The sequence below is a fragment of the Anabrus simplex genome, chromosome 1, assembly GCF_040414725.1.
Source record: "Anabrus simplex isolate iqAnaSimp1 chromosome 1, ASM4041472v1, whole genome shotgun sequence".
Classification (NCBI taxonomy): Eukaryota; Metazoa; Arthropoda; class Insecta; order Orthoptera; family Tettigoniidae; genus Anabrus; species Anabrus simplex.
Genome location: NC_090265.1, coordinates 1,498,407,129 through 1,498,428,476, shown reverse-complemented (window position 1 = coordinate 1,498,428,476; position 21,348 = coordinate 1,498,407,129). Strand labels below are relative to the sequence as shown.

General features: G+C 36.9%; 1 protein-coding gene across 3 annotated transcripts in view; it reads left to right on the top strand.

Annotated features, from left to right (window-relative positions):
* LOC136858445 (titin homolog) overlaps nt 1-21,348 on the top strand; it is a 415,865-nt gene that overhangs the window by 343,455 nt on the left and 51,062 nt on the right. For all 3 annotated transcript variants that reach the window (XM_067137993.2, XM_067137992.2, XM_068225556.1), the window contains one exon: nt 1,400-1,461. In XM_067137993.2, the coding sequence (XP_066994094.2) occupies nt 1,400-1,461 (62 nt within the window). The remainder of the gene's footprint in view (nt 1-1,399; nt 1,462-21,348) is intronic.

Genomic DNA, 21,348 nt, shown 5'->3' with positions numbered 1-21,348 from the left:
ACAAAGCGCAAAGCAACCTGAAATAATTAAACATTTTTTTTGTTACTACTGAACTGAATACTGTATAGAGTAATTTTATTACAGTACTGTAATTAAAGCATGTGGTACTGTATTTTAATAAAAATTCAAAATCAATCTTATCTGCAATCATCTGCTGTAACTCAATTCTCAGACATGCTATTGTCAAGGTCGGAGTCGTCTGCATAATCTTCATGACTAATAATACAGTAATATTATTATTATAATAATACAGTAATAATAATTCCTGCTTGTTCAAGAAAAATGTATTATGGAACTAACTAGAGGGTAAGAAACTGTTTTGTTTTATGCTACACGTGCATTCTGGCATAAGTCATAATATAAAAATACGGTTTGCCAAGTAGCTCTCAGCACATATAGCAAGAGAATTACTAGTATTGACGGCTAAGAACGAGAGGGTAAAAACAAAATATTAAAATACAATTTTGCCAGAGCATTTTTGTTAAGCCGGGTTTCGGTTGAGCGGGGTTCTACTGTATATATATTTTACATACATTCAATTGCTATAGATTTTAAAGACACACTGAGTTATTGTAATTTTGTCCTTCAGGAAATCTGTAAGGTGCTGGAAGCCAACAAATGGAGTACCGGGCGAGTTGGCTGTGCGGTTAGGAGCGCGCAGCTGTGAGCTTGCATCCGGGAGATAGTGGGTTCGAACCCTACTGTCGGCAGCTCTGAAAATGGTTTTCCGTGGTTTCCCATTTTCACACCAGGCAAATGCTGGGGCTGTACCTTAATTAAGGCTATGGCCGCTTCCTTCCCATTCCTAGGCCTTTCCTGTCCCATTGTCGCCATAAGACCTCTCTGTGTCGGTGTGATGTAAAACCAATAGGAAAAAAAAATGGAGTTGCCCCATTCAGAGGCTCTCAAGAGCCAGTGACCTCAACTGGACTCGAATATGTCGTCTTCTTCTTCTTCTTCTTGCTGTTGTTTCAGCCATCTACAGACCATGTTTTTTCAGCTGTCCTTTTCCTTGTGCTTGAGCTTTAACTTTCGCCCAGTATTCCTGCATTCGAATCCTATGCTGTTCCCTCCTCGCTTCAGTCTATCTTATTAATAAAAGGACAACAACTAATACCCTGTGCCTTTGAAACTGGTAAAACAAATGAAATAATGGTGATTAAACATTGAAAAGGGAAATGTTAATTGTTTTTTTTTTTTTCAAACTTTAGAATATAATCATTTGAACATTCCTCTCATGCATGTGTTCTACTATATATAAATATATATTATTTTTATGTGATCTCTTATGTTATTCCACTTTATTGGCTAAATCATATCAAATTGGAAGAAATCACTCATATTTTTCTCTAAATGTATTCTGTAAAAATGTAATGTCTTATATTACTGTCCATTTCAGACAGAGGACTGTACTTTCTACTCCTGACGCATCTCAGAAGAATAAACCAACTAAAAAGGCCTGTATGTATATTCACATGTGAAAATATTGTTAATTTATCATTTAAGGTTTAGGCATGACTAGGGACGGGATAATTTAGCATTTGTGATAACTGCAGTTTTTTTAAAATATATATATATGTAGTTGTAAGGTGTGGAGAAACTCTGTCACTAAAATAAAAATGTGACAACATGCAAATTTTGAATCAGAATGTGAATTTAGCATCTACAGTAGAGTCCCGAAAACTCCACCTAATGTACACTTAGAGAATGTTGAGTTTTTTGGCTATTCACAACTCATAATATTTTACTGCATATTACTCTAATGAACACACCAATGTCTCATTAGGAGGAGAAAACATGGCTCTTGTATCTTTGGTTCGTAACTTTTCTGCATCAGGATGGGACAAGGTATTGTCGAGAATGAAAAGTGCTTTTCTTGGTAGGGTTTTTCTCTTTTAGAAACTTTTCTACTGAAAGAACAAACCCCTTATAAAGCCAGTCCTTAAAAATAGCTCCATTCATCCGTGCATTTGACTAATTCCTGTACCAACAGGCAGGTCATAAAAGGTGTCGATCCCATTAGTCAACTTTTTTAATGTTTTTAAAATGCTTGAGGATTTTTCGATTTGCCAACGGGCGCTGGTTTGAGCTTATGGTTGCATTGCTGCATGCCAAAATTGTAACTGTCTCTGTATTTCTTTTACAGCCTGGGGCCAATTTTTTTTTCCCTGGATGCAAACATTTTGGAAGGCAGCATTCCAAAATTCAGACCAGATTCATCCTAGTTGTAAACTTGATCCTTAGATAGACCCTCCTTTTCAATTATTCTGTGGAAATTTTTGTTGAATTTATTAACATTTTCAAATCAGCAGATAGTTTTTTTTGTTTTTTTTTTTTTTTTGTTTTTTTGCCGTAAATATTTTAAGAACTGATTCCATAGCGCGTCTTCCACCTGTCAAGCCAGCCAACACTAGCATTAAATCCAGGCTTCCCTTCTTGAAATTCCTCACAGAATTTGAGGGCTTTATCTTAAAAAAATAGGTCCTGAAATGGGGTTACTTTTATTATTACTCTTTATTTCCATTACTGTCCTTATGACCAGATCCAGATTTCTTCAATACCATATTAAATTTAGTTTCTATTAGATAAACATTAGACTGACTCAGATTTTTAGAGTTTGGTGCACTTTCTGTTCCATTTTTTTCCTCTTGATATGTGTTTATTAATTTCCTGTCAATAAAACAAGATAATTTTTATGAAGTGTATTTAAATATCATACACTGACATTCCTTTACCCAATGAACCATTTAACTTGCCCTAAAAATTAATGATGTTGTTCCATCAGAATATCAAAACGCAAGTGCACGGTAAAATCACACAGCCTCTTGCAACGTAAGTAAATTTCTGGAGATTGCTGAGCTAATTCATATTCTCACCAAAGTTTAACCAGTCACCTGTCTTTATCTTCATCAGTTTCTGTGATATCTATTTTAGTTAAAGTCATGCATTGTATTAATTTACATTGCTACAATTAGCATGCTATCCTGCAATGATCACACACATATTATACCATCCATTAATAAGCCATGACATGTCTTACTTGTTTGTATCAGTTGTGTTGCAGTTATACCAAGCTGAGGATACATGACTGGAATTTTATTGTTATTTGTGAGAATTGTTGTATTTGTTCACAGGTACATTACATTAAAAACAATGTTGACTCTAGCTGTGATACGAGTGATGGTGAGTATAAGGATTAGCTTAGGTCACTAAAGTTAAATTCCTTTCATGAAGTTTCTGCAAAGTCTTCTATGAAAACAGCTCTCTATATTTGTGATATGCTCAATAATCAGTTCTGTCAGATTTCAATCACTTCCTCAGGAGGTGTGCTAGGAAGAAGTTCCTTCATTTCTGTTTTCATACACATATTTTTATTGATTATTTCTGTAAACAAGGTCTACATGAGGCAAGACGCAAAATGTTTGTTTCCTTTTCCCTTCATTCCTGTTTGAACTTCATCGTGTGCAAAATGAAACAAATAAATGTACATTAAATGCTGAGGTTATGGGGCACATGGCTATAAATGCCCGTGAGAGGGCTCTGCATCATTCAGATGAAAGATTACATGCCACAGATTCATTGATGTGTTTTGCAAATTTTGTAATTATAGAGCTGCGTGGGAAAAGGAGGACAGTATTGCAAAACCTGCTTTAAGATTCAGAAGCACGTGACGAAGCAATGCGAAAATTCTACCGCTGGCACTGGTCCAAGTCAATCTCAAACAAAATGGACTTCTGTTATGGAACGATTGGACAGCTGCAAATGCTAGAAAATTTCCAAAGACCACTCCTCATAAAGAACAATTGAAGTATTTGCAAAAGCAAACGTCCAATTGGAAAAGCTCAAAAACCAAGAGTTACAGAGTTTTCGAAGAGAGATCACTTGAACAGTTAATTTTCTTGTAGATTTGAGTAGTATTGTGTCATGTCCTTAAATCTTAAATTTTAGAATAAAAAATGCTATAAGTGCTTATTTTGATGTATTTTTATTAAATGCTCATTTTTCCAGTCCCTGGTTATGACTCATTAGATCCTCTTACTTTTCAAAAGTAATTTTGTTTTTGCTGAACATTAGTATAGAATAATGTAAAATCAGGATAGCAAAGAGAACTAATATTTGCCTATGCAAAGCTCAAAATATTCTAGACATGATAATGTATAGGCTTTTGGGCTTATGCCGTATCAAGAAAATAAGGTGAAATTCTTTACGTTTCGCAGAGAACTGTGCTCTGCGTCATCAGAAGGAAATCTCGACTGTCCACGAGAAAGACTTCCTAAGCACCTTATTTTCTTGACACGGCACAAGCACAAAAGCCTATATAGTATCATGTCTATAAGTATGGGCCGTGAAAGCATCAATTGCAACACTCAAAATATTCTATTTGAAGATACTTTACTTCCTAATATGTCTGGAAAAGCTACAGTGACTTATTTCTGGGAGTGATTTTGCTATTGCTCAAGTACTCCTTCTTAGCACACCTCCTTTAGCAGTGATTGAAATCTGACAGATCTGATTATTGAGCATATCACAGATATAGATTCATGAAAGGAATTTAACTTTAGTGACCCAAGCTAGTCCATATATTCACCATTGCTCACATCACAGTCCGAGTCAACATTGTTTTTAATGTAATGTACCACCGGGCGGTTAGGGACGCACGGCTGTGAGCTTGCATCCGGGATATAGTGGGTTCGAATTCCAGCGTTGGCAGCCCTGAATATGGTTTTCTGTGGTTTCCCATTTTCACATCAGGCAAATGCTGGGGCTGTACCTTAATTAAGGCCACGGCCGCTTCCTTCCAACTCCTAGGCCTTTCCTCTTCCATCGTTGTCACAAGACTTATCTGTGTCGGTGCGACGTAAAGCCACTAGTAAAATAATAATAGTAATAATAATGTAATGCAACCTATAAACAAACACAACAATTCTCACAAATAACAATGAAATTCCAGTCATGTATCCTCAGTTTGGTATAGCTGCAACACAATCGATACGAACAAGTTAGGTATGCCATGGCTTATTAAACGGATGGCATCACTATCAAGTATTCCGGTTTTTCCATGAAATGTACAGATTTTGAGTGTGTTTTGCAGTTGTACGGATGAACAACATTATTGTACGGATTTTGAATATCCGCGCTTGGTTTCACTTTCTGATTGTAGTTGATGTTGACGAGATGCAGTGTTTGAAATTCGACCGGTAAATGTATCGATAATCACATTATCGATTATCACCATGCTTTTGTCATCTATTCTACCTCAACTGCTACTTCATTCAGTGAGATGTTCCCAAACATGTAGCAGGCCGCGATTTTGAACAAAAATCCGTGAAAAGTAGCAGGCTGTGAATTTATATAAAACAACTTTAGTAACTGCGTCATGCTTCGTAGCAGCTGAAAGGCTTTGTTTGTGTGTGTGTGTAACATTGGCGGTAGTTCTGAAACTCGTGGAATTGTGGTGTTCGTAATGATTTCAACTAAGAAACTATATTATCAGTCTTTTCGGGAGGCATATTCTGCTTAAATTCCTTATTTTATACAATCACGAAAAGTGTTCCCATTGTTAAGTGAAAAAAATGAGCACTCATCAAGATGTAACTTTGTGTATTTAATTTCAGGGGTGATCATAACATATACAGTAAAACCTTGATGTATCGTTTTTCAGGGGGCAGGGGGGAAATGACAACGGATGCGGGAAAACTAAATGCGGGCAACATAAAAAATAGGGGGAAAGCAAAATAATAAAATACGGGTACTGTATTGGAACGTTTTTTTTGTTATGTAAATATTATTATTATTATTATTATTATTATTATTATTATTATTATTATTATTATTATTATTATTATTATTATTATTTGTGAATGAGCCCATTAGGACTACGCAAAGTACTTAGAGACAGGCATTTGCCTTTCTTTGTGCCCACACTTCCTTCATTCGTTTGCTGTGTGCTTCTTTTCTCTCTTGAGACCATGTTGTTCCGGTTTTCTTCCTTGGTTCCTCCTCTTGGTCAACTTGCCACTTATGAACTTTGGCTCTGAAGATAACCCGGCTTTGGATGTCTTCAGGTGTAATTCCTGCCAGTTTGAGATCTGTTTTAATTTCGCCAATCCATTTTATTGTGTCCGTTTTGGCTTTACTTCGGTTTTCATAAAATTCAACTATTTGCTTGGTAAGTCTATCTGGGTTCATCCTTTTTATATGTCCAAAGAATCTTAATCTGCGTTTTCTGATGTCACTGTGAATGTTAGAAAATTGTTTGATTTCCTGTTTCCCTCTTAAGGCGGTACTGTTCATCTACGAGTTTTGGGCCTAAAATTTTTCTAATGATCTTGCGTTCCTTTTTCTGAATATTTTCTAGATCAGTTTTCCTGTTCAAAATTAGTGTCTCTGATCCATAGAGGCATTCTGGTTTTATTACTGTATTATAGTGTCTTAGTTTTGCATGCTTGGAGAGACACTTTTTGTTATAGATATTTTGGGTGAGTCTATATGCAGTTTCCATTTTTTGGCATCTAACTTCGTTGGCTTTTGTTTCTATTCCATTTTCCTGAATTATTTCACCGAGATATTTGAATTGCTGGACCCGATTTATTTTGCCATATTTTATTATTATTATTATTATTATTATTATTATTATTATTATTATTATTATTATTATTATTATTATAAAAACAATAATGGCGCATTGCTTCCGGAGGAGGTTGCTGATCTTTCGAGTTGACGTGTGATAGGCGATCTATGCGCATTTGAAAATGCGGCCCTACCTAAGATGAATTGGAATGTTTAATTCGGCAGACAGCTCCCGAACCATTGGAATTAACCAAAGAAATTTAAAATCCTCGACCCAATCGAGACCCCTTGAACCAAAGGCCAGCACGTGCTAACCATATACAGTAGCTCATACAATACATACCGGTATTAAAATGTTGCAACCATGCTGTAGGGTTACGAGATGAAAATAAAAATTTGACTTTTACGCCGTTTCATTTCACATTTCGTAATACGAAGGTTATGCCAAAAGTTTTTAGCAGCGCGTAAACCGTAATTCTGAGGACAATGGGATTATTTTCATTTGAAAGAGCGATGTTTTGTGACCTTGGAACATGCGCACGCAACCCCTCCTAGCGGTAGTTTCTCCACAGCGGGAGAAGAAGGCACAGGTAGTGCTGATTCAGGCACTGTGCAAGATGGATCTGTCGCGCCGCGATTTTCAAGCAAGGATTTTTTATGATTATAAAAAGAAATTAAGTGCCAAAGAATGCCATTATTCTTTGCTGCGCGTTTTTGGTGAGGCTGCCCCTTCTAGAGCCACAGTTGGAAATTGGTTTCGCGAGTTTTCAAGGGGTCTGCAATCACTTGAATATGAACCTCATCCCAGTCGCCCAGCAACAGCTGTGACTCAAGAAAACATTGATGCTGTGAGGGAAATGATCAAAGCAGATCCACATCTTGCATTTTGTGACATTGAAGGGACGTTAAATATTGGGTCAAGAGCTGCGCAGACCATCGTTCACGATTATTTAGGCCTTACCAAGAGATGTGGCCGTTGGGTGCCACATTCCCTGACAGAAAGCCAAAAGGAGGAGAGAGTGGACTGGTGTCATTTCATGCTAGAAAAATTCACTGGAGGGCAGTCCGAAGACACCTACAAGATCGTCACAGGTGATGAAACATGGGTCTACCATTATGACCCTGAAACAAAGAGACAGTCTTCTGTGTGGTGCTTTCCAGGGGAGGAACCACCCACATAAGTTCGACGAAGTCGGAACTCTGGAAAGAAGATGGTGGCTTTTTTTTTTTTTTTTTTTTTTTTTTTTTAAGAAAATTGGCCATCTCGCCTCTGTGACCTTGGACACACGTCGTACAGTCAATGCTGAATGGTATGTGAATGACTGTCTTCCCAAATTCCTCACCACTTGGAGGTCACAGCACCCAAAATGCAAGAGTGGGCACCTTCTGCTGCATCACGACAATGGATCTGCACACAGGGCTGCCAGAACAATGGACGTTTTGGAAAGGGAAAAAGTGCAAGTGTTACCTCATCCCCCGTATTCACCTGACCTGGCCCCATGTGACCTCTTTCTGTTCCCTAAGACCAAGGAAGAAATACGTGGGCAGCGGTTTTCGTCAGATGAAGAGGCCATTGCAGCATACGAGAGTGCACTAAGTGACACCCCGAAAGAAGCTTGAACTGAAATGTTTTCTAAGTGTTTTCAGAGAATAGAAAAATGTATATGTGCTAATGGAGAGTATTTTGAAAAGTTGTAATTGTTGTTTCACAAATAAAATGTTTTTCTCACACTCTGCTAAAAAGTTTCGGCATAGCCCTCGTAATTGAAAACCTTTAAATTCAGTTCTTTTATTGCAAATTAAAGTAATACTTGGATATCAAGGCGATAACCTGTATTTAGGAAAAGATTCTGTAGACCCTTTGTGAACAATAGGTTAGAAATTCAACGTGGAGCGTCTCGAACGATGTCACAGTGGCTTGTGCGAAGCTAACTAGTTACAGAACTAGGCTTTGAGAAAAGATTATTGGTCTGGCTTGGTTAGGCCCGGCTTGTAATGAGCCTACGGGCAGAGGGCAGCAAAGCAGTCAACAGGCCTCTAGCATCCCTCGCACTCCACAAGGTGCAATGCAATTAATCACCCTGTGACTAATCAAAACACATCTGGCACACTGCACGATTTTCTCTTATTTTCAACGAAGTTGGCAACCCTATCTAGTGTATATCAACACAGAAAATGGTGGCAAATTTGAGTTTTATGCTGTCTACGTTTTAATTCTTGTAAACAAGAATACCGGTACTTTAGGAGTATGTCAGTGTATGATATTAAAATAATTTTCATAAATTTGTTGTTTTATTGACAGGAAATTAATATAAATGCATATAAAGAGAAAAAATGGAAGAGAAAGTGTGACAAACTCTAAAAATCTGAGTCGGTCTAATGTTTATCTAATAGAAACTATATTTAATATGGTATTGAAGAAATCTGGATCTGGTTATAAGGACAGTAATGGAAATAAAGAGTAATAATAAGACAGGAAATTGAGAAAATCTCTTGCCATGACCACATTACAAACATCACTATTCTGAGGAATATTGGCATCCCCCCAATAAATGAGAAAATGTGATAATGCCACATCATGCACGCAGCACCTCACACCATCTCCAATACTGCCTACCACCTTAAAGTCAGTAGAACTTGACCAATTGGAAGGCCAAAACAATTATTAACGCCGGCTCCACTCCACGTACAGTACAGTACAGTGTAATGATGATTCCAATCATGGGAAATAACATTCCTTGATCCATCAAATAGACCCGACACTACTAGGATAAATGCTTAGAAGAAGATGATGATGTTTTGCAAATTGCTTTTTAGTACTAAATTAAAATGTATATACATTTCTGATCATATCTTGTGTACTACAGCAACAAAAATAATCTATTTTATCATTACAGTCACCAAATGCTAGTCCGATATTATGTTTGCCATTTCCTGTATCACATTTTCACTTGCATCACAGAGTTGAGAAGTGATGAAAAATCATGATAAACCTGTTAAATGTCATCAGGAATATAATCTATAACTGTTACATTCTTCACTCTGTCAAAATTAATTGAGGATTTAATAAACTTCAGAAAATACATGAGAAATAAAATATTTCACAATGGATTATACCTAAAAAAGAAACAACTTAATTAAAATAGAATGATATGTTCTGGAACGAGCATCATCAGATTCTGTCAAATCACACTTTTTTATATTTTGAATTGATTAATGGTATTAAGAAGTTAGTCTGGTTAGGGATATCCTGCTACCTTATGTGACAGTACACGGTACTGCCTGCGACTGGCTGGCTGAGTGTTGGGCGGCCAGTACCAAACTCAACATATTAAGGGAGAACCAATGCCTGCAGGCAGACGAATTCTCTCTTAGGAGGTCCGTTGAAACGTTTGTATAGGGAATGACACATAAACTGAATAGAAGACCTCAGTGGCATTACGGCGGAGAAGATGGGCTTCGGTACAGCGCAGGTATTGGAAAAGGCACAACTGCAGCATCTGTACTCCAGCGGAGCAGCTGCAAAAGGTGTCTGATCCGAGTGGGGTGGTCTAAATATATCCTGTGGGGCTCACTGCCTCAGTTGTAATCCCGCTACTGGCAGTGCAGTAACCCAACGCAGTACTTCAGCTTGTGAAGTAACCATGGAGTATGTGTTAATCACTACTATACCCCAGGAAGCAGATCCCCCATTGACTTTGGTTGACGCAAGCAAGCTGTCGGGTTTTGGGGAGCCTGCAACATGTGCGAAGGGAGAGGCGGAGCTCTCCAATACCTCAACATCCATAATAATTTAGTCACAAAAGATCAAACCAAAAATTGGGCACCATTAACATACAGACCCTGGTCAAAGTGGCTAAACAAAACAGCAAGTTCTAGATGCCATGAAAGAATATAACATCGGCATACTGGCATTACAGAAAACGAGATTCAGGGATGAGAGTACATCGGAATCAGAAGGGTATGTGATACTAAAATGGAGACCAGGATTCAAGGTAAACAAACAACCGTTTATGTTTGGCACGGCGTTCATAGTGGATCAAAGTTATCTGGCTAGCATTTTAGAATGGAATAGAGCACTGCAATTTATATTTTTCACTCGCTCGTATTCGTTCGAAGGTTCTTGACTCGAGCGGGTTTCCCCCCCCCCCCCGAGCGGAGAGCACTTGGAACTATGTTGATGAGCGAACTATGCTCGCGAGAAGGAGAATCACTGGAAACAACAGGCAATCATTTGAAATTTTATTAGAAAACGATAAAATAATGCCGTACCATTTACGTTTGCCCTGACTTGTCTTTTTATTACTTATAATTTATTGCCAGTGCCATCTTCGTATTACAGACACTGAATCAGTGAAAATTAAATTGGTAATTTTTATCTTGTAAACAACTTTAAATATAATTGTCATTTTAATCAATACATTCGGATAAAATATATATGAATTAGAACTCTGTACAACGAAATAAAATAGTAAATTATGTTCCTTCTGTTTATGTAATTCAATTTCTTATATTTTGCTTGCTGTTGCAATTGTTGAAATATATATACTATGTATTTTTATTCTTGTATAATAGACAGAATGTAAATTAAATTATCTCTTGGGGTAAAAACTATATAGTGATATAGAATAAATGCACTTTTAACCCTTTATAGGTCAGTGGCTGAAAGTTTAGCCGCGTGAATTTTCCCTGAGTGATCAACTTTTACTTTTTACTGGAGTAACATTATTTGTAGCAGTCGTAACTGTTGGTTGTATATTTATTTATTTATTTATTTAGCGTATGACGTATGTTATTAAAAATGAACAACAATAATCAATGAATTAAACTACAAACAAACATCTAGACCGTGTATGTACTCAATACATTTTGGGATTGCTAACAAGAAATCTGCTCTGATGCTGCAGTCCTCCCTAATGTGTTCAATAGTTTGTCGCGGTGCACCACAGTCGCATACCAGTGAGGACAGCATTCGCCATTTAAAAAGTGAATCCCCACATCTCCCGTTTCCCGTCCTGAGGCCGTTGAGCATTGACCATACCTTGCGAGGTTGATTATACCCTGGAACTATCTTATTGATGCATGGCATTGCCTGGCATGTAGGTGGAGCATTTTGCATCCATTCTCCCCTCCAGGAATCGGTGATGTTGAACCCAATGTGATTGACGTCAGTTGCAAGAGGTGGATGTCTCGAACGGAGTCGGTTGATTCTGAGGTCTGAGATTTCAGAGTGTACCGGTAGTCCAGATTTCACTAGGATCTTGTTGTATTCTCTGATCAAAGCTACTTTCCTTCGCAGGTTAGGGGGTGGTATGTTACTTAGGACAGGCAGCCAGATGGTGGGAGTAGACCTGATTGTTCCTGTAATAATGCTCATAGTACTATTAAGTTGGACATCAACTTTGTTAGTATGGGCGCTGTTCAACCATACTGGTGCACAGTATACCAAGCTCAACGCAAAGGTCCGCAGAGTTGTGGTGGATGATCCTCATGTGGTTCCACAAAGCTTTTGTATGATGTTGTTTCTTGTTCTCAGTTTCGCAGCAGTTTTTGTGAGGTGAGATTTAAACAACAGGGTCCTGTCTAGTGTGACTCCCAGATGTGTCGGTTCCTTACTGTGGGTAAGTTGTGGACCATCAATGTAGACTTCCAGAGTCCTATTGGATTGTCTGTTGTTGAGATAGAAGCAAGTCACCTCTGTTTTTGATGAATTTGACCTCCATTTTTTAAAATACTCTGCAAGCACAGACAAATCAGATGTTAAGAGTTTCTTCCATGGGTTCAAAGTGAAAATTTTCTGCTGACAGTTTCTGGCATATCAGCAATGTAAAGGCTGAAGAGCAGTGGGGCTAGAACAGAACCTTGAGGGAGGCCATTTTGGAGGAATTTCTGGCTACTGGTTTTGTTTCCCATAATGACCTGAAATCCTCTGTTTCCAATCATATTATCAGTAAACTTTGTAACTTGTTGGCATGGAATGATCTTCATCAGCTTGTAGAGTAGGCCTTGCTGCCAGACGGTGTCATAGGCTGCTGATAAATCAATGAAAGCCACAGTTGTTTGCATCTTCTTCTGAAAACCTGCTTCAGTATGTGACGTGAGTGCCAAAACTTGATCTGCGCAAATTCGATTGGGACAAAAGCCAGCTTGTTCTACAGGGATCACCAAAAGTATTGTTTGGCCAGTCCTATTAAACAATACTCATTCCAAGAGTTTATATATCACACTAAGCAATGCAATTGGACGGTAGCTTTGCACAAGATCTGCACGTTTTCCGGGTTTAAATAGAGCAATTAAATGGCGTGTTTCACTCTTGAGGTATATATGCTGTTTTTAGCATTGAGGTGAAGAACTTTGCTAACCATGTCCTCATATATTTTCCAGATTTGATGAGAAACTCGGGCAGTATGCCATCAATGCCAGGAGCTTTACCAGGTTTTATATCCTTTATTGCTGCTGCAACCTCTTTGGGGGTGATGTCGTGTGAATATTCTGCCATAGAGCCAGCTGTTGCTTTTAGCTTTTTGAATTCCTGTTTAATATTGGTTGTAGTCACACGATGATGTATCAGTTCATCTGCTATTTCTCCGTCACCACTACTTTGAAAATCGTTATAGAATTCTTCGCATTTCTCGCCCCTGCCTGGAATATATTCTTTACGATATCCTCTGGGTATATGCTTTTTTGCTGTACTGATAACGGCTTCAACAAATCTGTTATGATCATCAACAGATGGTGGGATCCAGCCCAGACATTTATCGAAGTTTTCAGAGAAGGCGTTCCAATCAGCTTTCTGTAAATTCCATCTGGGTCGAGGGATTGGGGTTATCAATGGGATATTTGTACCAATTTCTACTATAGCTTGGCAGTGTTGGCTATGAGGGAAATCTGGTAGAATTTTGTGGGTAGTTCTGACTAATAATATAAGAGAATTTATTGGACTCCAACCTATTCAATACATTACAGGATATTAACATTTTTAGTTAAACATCGTTAAAATGGAGATATGTTTCGCCCCCCCCCCCCCTGTGGGGCATCATCAGTCATATCAAAGCACCTCAAAATTAAACCAGACGTCTGGTTGGAAATTATGAACATAATATGTAAGAAGGGAGAGTACATTAAGAAACACTTATAAGGTCCTATCTTAGACGAAATAACAATAGACTAGTTACACATAGTAAAATACGCTAGTGGTTTCTTAATATTAAAATGAGGCCATCATATGTACAGTATAATAATGAAAGTAATTAAAGTCTATCTGATATTGAGTTCGAAGGTAGTTCTACGCAGTATATACAAATGTTGGCAAAGTAAAATACAATTTATAATTGTTAAAATTGATGAGGTGAAACATTCCAATTTTTGTCTATTTGTGATTTTGGCTCTAGCCAAAATAATTCGCCCTAGGATTCATGAGGTAGTCAACTACGTTGGTCACTCTCTATATGAATGGAGGGCACAGTGCAAGTGAATAGCTTTTGTTGATTATAAAATGAGGCTGTCCTAAGACAGAATTAAAAACAACACTGGCTTCAAATGAAGACAGTTAAAATATCAATTAGATTCTTCCTAGTTGACTAGAGGTTTGCATATATTTCTGTTGTTGAAGTGTGGAAAAGTCAGTTGTTGGTTGAATGGGCAACGGTCGAAAATGTTGTGCAGTGCAATCGGTGTTTGGGCTGTCCTACGTATGAGAGAATCTGAAAATGGAGGATTTGTCTTAATTAGTTAAGTGAAATGACGGAAAAAAGAGATGAAAAGGGGGGAAATCATTGAGAAATGAAAATGTGAAAGTTAAAGCTTACCTTAAAAGCTGTTGAGCTGTTACCTAATTGCTAGGAGGTTTGTGAAGCATTGGCTACCGCTGATGTCCTGCTCCTCATGTTGTACGTGTGACGTCTTAGAGGAGGGGAGTGGATTTGAGAAGGCGGAGCTGTGGGTATGTGATTGGCGCTTGGGGAGGAGTTGTGTGTATTGGAGGGAGGATAGGGGCGCGATGAGTTGAGCGGCTTAGTGGGGGTGTTTGGAGAGCTTGTTTTAAGGATGTTAACAAGTCTTTTGTCTTTCAGATTTAAACTATTGAGCGAAAATATTAATTGTTCGTAAAGAGGGCTTCGGTTGTCTATTGGATCTGTTAAATATTTATTCTTATTATATTTTTGGTCCAAAAAAATGTATAAATTTTCAAACTCAGTCATGAGCCTGCCTTTATCTAGTCTTTTTAAAATTTGGAGGTCCTGTTCGATTGTGGTAGAACTATGTCCGGTGTCTTTCATATGGATGCTCATGGCTGAGTGTTTATTGTGCTTTTGGGCATTGAAATGTTCTGCATATCTAATTGCAAAGCTTCTGCCAGTTTGACCGATATATGAACTATTACATTCAGCACATTTCAGTCTATAAATGCCAGAGCCCGAAAATTTATTGTTGTCCGAGTTTATCTTATTGTGGTTGAAGAATAGCTTTTGATTAGAGTTACGGGTCTTATAGGCTATCTTAATATCATGTTTTTTTTTTTTAAGGGGTAGCGTTTTGATGTATGATGGGGTTAATGTAGGTGAAAGATGCGTATTTAGGCTTATTTATTTTTATTGGGGAGAGGTTCGTGGCCAATTTCAGTTTCACTTTATTGATTATTTTCTGTATGATTGAGGGATTGTATCCATTGAAAACAGCTATTTCTTTTATGGTATTTATTTCTTTTTTTAAATTGATGGTTGACATGGGAATTTTTAACGCTCTGTACACTAAACTGTAAAACGAGGCTTGTTTGTGCGCTTGTGGGTGAAGAGAATTTTGTTTTTTGGTTGTGGGAGTGAATGAAGGTTTTCTGTGAATCTGGAAATCGAAATTGTTTAAAGTCCTGGTGATTGTAATGGCTAAAAAATTGATGAAATTATTGTCCTCATCTTCTTTAGTAAACTTGATGCAATTATCAAGGCTGTTTAAGTAAGTTAGTATGTCGTCACTATTGTTGTAGCTTTTGTCTATTATTGCTAATGTGTCATCGACATAGCGTAGCCAAAGACACAGACCATTAATGCTGTGCCCGTTCGCATCTCGAAGACCAACTACAAAATGGCGGCGTAGGAAGGTATGGCCCATGCGATCTACTAAGGCAATGAACTTCATATTCATGCAGCGTATAGGAGGCTATGTACGTCACGGAACGGATAATTTTCGAAGTCACTGCAGAACAGTAGAGGTTCATTTTGAATTGTTTTAAAAAAATATAGCAGCGGAAGGATTGTTTAAGAAAAAAACTCAAGAAATAACATTCGTAGAAGCAAGACGCAGAAACGAGCGGAGCAACAGATTTGAAGAATATTCTTGGCTACTGTGGAGAATATTAACTATTTATAATCGGCGATAGCATACGATTAAATTATTCATCGGTGTATGCTAAAAAGAGAAGCGAAAAAATTATATAAATAAATAATTTTTGGTGATATATGATTGACTTGGATTAGTGAACAGTCACTCTACGATCGAAGGAATAGGAATTCACCATTTTACAATATTGATAACTTCATACGAGAAGATAGTAACTACCGTAGCAGTAAACCTAATAACTATTTACGGAGAAATTTTCAGAGCAAAGAAAAGCTTCGACGATTACTATAAATAATTGAAATATGGAATATATCATGACTAATTACTGCGGAAATGGAATTATCTTCGTTGTCTACAGATTCAAAATGATGACTGTCTGCTAAATTAACAAGATGGACTGAACTGGGGATATGCGCCGTCGAGCCAGAGGACCAGCTGTGGATGATTGGACCGGCCAACCAGTGGACATGATGACGTGGATGAGCACCGGCCAGCCAAAAGACCGGACGATAAGGAGTGGACCGGCGAGCCATGTGACCAGCTGATGACCATGAACGTGCAATCCAACCAGAGATCCAGATCCGATCGGAGGGTCTAGCTGCAACCGAGGGATGGAGCATCAACCAGACCAAACGTAGCAACTGACGAGCTAAGTCCATACATTTCTTTAGTAGAGTAGTTTCTTGTAATCTGCACCCTCAATCTAACTCGGCATGTGCTGAATATTTGGTGATATTTTTGAAGTATTTAAGAACGCGTGAGTAATATAAAGTGAAGTGTGAGATATCTAAGGCTTTAAGATAAGATGGAAGTGTAGAATTAGAATGCTAATATGACATATACAGGTTACCGCACTTGAATACTTACAGTGGAAACTAGTTTGGATAAAAGATAGAAGTGTTACTTGTGAAGACCTAGTAGCAATGAGTCTAATTTACTAGTGAAATTTCGATTAATCTCGCTTACCTGAATATAGATTACGTCACGAAGTACCTGCGCGATACGATGATTATTGTCAAATTAAGTATTCCTTTCTTCATAGAAAGAGGGCATTGAACTCGTACTACTGTTGTTAAGATAAAGGTTATTAACTGCATATTTTGCAAGGCAATTCTAGAGTATTTAGCATATAGTTTTGGGAGTAATGGCTATATGCATACGGCTATATGAAAGCCAGTGTTACGTTAAAGTGTCTTTGGAATAGTGTTGAAATGTGATTATTTAATGGAGTATATTGATGAATAATTAAGGTATAGAGGTTTGCTTATGTTCTACGGGAAGTGTAAGAATTGCCATTCGACGAGATAACGTTATATTAGAATTACAAGGTGAGTTTCTGTGCCATATTTGAAAGTATATGACAAGGAGAGAACATCGCGCAGATGACCATTTTAAGGTAAGATAGACATGTATTAAGGTAGAATTGTGTATCGTGACAGTTATATTTATGTCTGACATTGGTAAATAACAGGTACTGTGAATAAGAGAGTACTTTAATGTACAGTTCACTAGACTCATGACTTAGTATACATCTAATATTTCGTGGTGCAGTGACGTTACAGGATAATACGCAATAATTTCATTCTATACTATTCATACAAGTTGAGTAGCTCGTATACATATGAAATATTGAGATAGAGCAGAATGCTAGAGCACATTGAGCCATTAATAGAGGAGTGTGTGGATTTGAAACTACTTGAATAGTTAGTTAGATGTTTCTTTCTCTTCATGCAATAATGATTTCGATTCAAGTATTTTAAATATGAAGAATATTATAACGGTTAGTTAGGAGCCATATGTCGTAGGCTTTAGGGGGGTATTGTCTTAGCCCGTAAGTTTGTTACTTGTGCGTACTCGAAATATGTGACCAAATAATCAGAGTTCAGATCTATGAATGATTATAATTTATGAATGGAAAGTTGGAGAACACTTTTACAATTTAATACTCACACAAGAGTATATTTGGGAAATAATTACGTGAAAATATGAGCAGATTTGCGTTTACAATCTAACTGTTTCCCATGTAATTTTATTACGTTTTCAAGTTAACAAATCATTCATTTTATCTCTGCATGACGACTTATATGTTGTGAGGATAATTTTAATAATTAACGGGACAGTATTCGCAATGTGTATTTTTATTTGATTCCATGTTTGCTCAGTGATCTCGAATATAATTGGTGGAAATGTAATACTTTTCGGAACATGGCTACGAATATTGAGACTTGTATTAATATGAATTTGAACATTAATTATGAGAGAATGTAAACATTTTAAGCTTTTTTTTTTTTTTTTTAAGCCAGCGCTGACTCTAGTCTTTCAATGATTAAATATTACTCAATTTATACTACCCAGATTTCACTTCATCTAATATCGAACATTATTTAGTCAATAAATAATCTTATATTTTTTTTCTTAGTAAGTGACTGTGTTTTAATTTCTGTTCGGGTAACGTCTAGTTTTAAGTTAGTTAATAAGTTTCATAGAAATAAGCAATTGATTAGCTCTACAAGCGAAAAGAGATCCCTTTGAAGTTATTGGTCACAGGTTCGTACTTGTGCGTGTAGATACTCCCGTGGTGCGTATTCCAGCGGACAAAATTCTCATTCGAAACCACGTAAAATAATTATATATAAAATCACAGATTTTATGAGCGGAAAATGGAATACCCTGAGATGAAATCAAGAGCTACCGGGATAACTTGGCACTGACCGCTGCATGAGCGGGTGCAATGCTGTTTGTTATTTTACTATTTTTGAGGTTGTCCATATAAATTTCGGCGAGTATTCCCGAAATGGGATCACCCATGGCTAGACCTTCTTGTTTGTATATCTTATTATTGAACGTAAAATAATTGTTATGAAGGACGAAGGTTAGTAATTTTAAGCATTCTTCTATTTCTAACCGACTTAAGGTGCTCTGTTTAGAAAGATTAGTTCGTATAATTTCAATAGTTTTCTTAGCGGGAATGTTCGAGAACATGTTGGTAATGTCAAATGAGCACATTATGTGGTTAGGCTGCAAATTAAATTTATTTAAAGTTTCGCATATTTCTCTTGAGTTTTTTATAGGGTGTTTATTGTGAAATGTAAAATGTTTCTTGAATTTTTGGAGGAACTGTGAAGTTTTGTACGTTGGGCTGTTTCGGCTATTTATGATGGTTTAGAATTAAGTATTTATTATTTTCCACCTAGTCGATACAATGATTGCTTAAGGCAATTTAATGGTTAAAAGTGGAACATGTTTCGTATTTTATCAACATCTTCAGCCACAGCGTAAGATTGACAATCTTATGTTAATTTTAAGGACACTTCCTCTTAAGCATTACTTTGTCAATTTTATATATTTTTCATCTAAACAGTGTTATGTGGCTGAAGATGTTGATAAAATACGAACATGTTCCACTTTTAACCATTAAATTGCCTTAAGCAATCATTGTATCGACTAGGTGGAAAGTAATAAATACTTAATTCTGAATCTATTGAAGTGCGATACGGACCATGAAACTGATTTTATGTAATATTTATGATGGGTCGAATGGGAACGTCATTTTTATGTATTTTTGGCAGTGATCTGACGGTGGGTAATTTGGGATTCATGTTGATGAGTTTTTGATGTTCGTGTTCATTAAATAAAAAGGGTGAATTTTTTAGGAGTGTTTTTAAATTACGCTGAGTTTTTAAGATAGGATCTTTTGAAATTATTGAGTAAGAATTGTCAGAAAAGAAATCCTCCATTTTTTGGATGTAGTCATGTTTATTCATTAGGACTACGGTATTGCCTTTGTCGACTTTCGTTACTATAACATTATTGGTGTCTACCTTTTTTCTTAATTCGTGGGTTTGTTTGAGTACGGTGAAATTATTGATGTTGGAAACTTCTTTTACAAGGGTGGGTAATTTATTTTTTTTATCTCATATCTCACGTCATTTTGTCTGTCGAAGGGAATTTGTTTATTTATGTTGGATTCAACTTTGGCTATTGTGGTAATTATGTCCTCGGCTTTATGTGGACTAGGCCAATTATATTTTAGGCCTTGGTCAAACAAATGAATTTCATTGTCCAAAAATGTGGTGTTAGATAAGTTGATAGTGGTTGGAGTGTTTTTCCATGAGGGGGTGAAAGTTTTTCTATTTTTGTTTTGGTTTAAGGATTTAGCTTTCTCTTCTAATAGACATGTCAACTTGTGGTCTAAGGTTTTTTGCTTTTTGTCTAATATGTTCTGCAATTTGTGTGCAATGTGTCTTTGGTATGAGCTCCATTCGAGAGGTGATAATGTTTGAGCAGTGATCAAATGTTCCCGGTAAAGCTGCAGGTTTAGTAGGGATTTTTTTCTATACATTAGTTTAATTTCATTTTTGAGCCAGATGGTGTTGACTTTATTTTGGACGTCTTTAGATTTGAGTGTTGGAATGTTTTTCCTTTGAGTTGATTTTAAGAAATTAGGTACCAGACCTAATCTTAAACATTCTTTTAAGAATAAAATATCTTTCGAAATTTTACTGATTTTGATTTTGAGGTTTTGATATCTATTTTTATTTTTATTAGCCTGGTTGGCCTTATCATTACAAGTAATGAAAATCATTTTATTTTCCATATTGAAAGAATCTCAATAATAATATAAGAGAATTTATTGGACTTCAACCTATTCAATACATTACAGGATGTTAACATTTTTAGTTAAACATCGTGAAAATGGAGACATGTTTCGCCCCCCATGTGAGGCATCATCAGTCATATCAAAGCACCTCAAAATTAACCCTTTCCCGCCCGCATTTTCACTCCGCTTATCCCCAGGTTTCAACCTGTTATTTAGCAAAAACTGAAACAGACCGTATTGTTTCAGAAAAATACGGAAAAACTATTGATCGCAATGAATTCAAATTTTCAATAACATTAGAAAATATACCATCACATCCATTTCTCTGTTTATTGAGTCATAATGTGTTTTTCACCCCCACCCCCTCCCTTCCTCGCGATACTCGACACAGAGACAGTCTGCATTTGTCACATTCCCATGTTGTCTGAATCCCTCAAAACCAATAATAACGTGATTTTGGAAGTGGAATGATGCCCATGTATATAAGATTTTATTTCATCCGGGCAAGTGTCTTCCCATTCTGTTTTTATCTTACCGGAATGCGACTGTTTGAAGGCTGCATTGTTATATGCGCAATAGGCTGTCACTGAATAATTTTTCTCCTCCTAACATACGTAAAAAATAATCTCTTTCCCCTAATACTCTTTCCGAATTATGCGCAGGTTCAGCATCATCCATTTAATCATTCGGAGTCACGAAACGTAATATTTGTGTTACCTGAATTGCCGTGGCATTGCCATCAGGTCCGATTTATCGATATTCGTTTTCATTCATACCACTGTTATCACTAAAATTATCTTCGTTGATATATTATTCACTCTTAAAAATTCTCCTGCACCCCT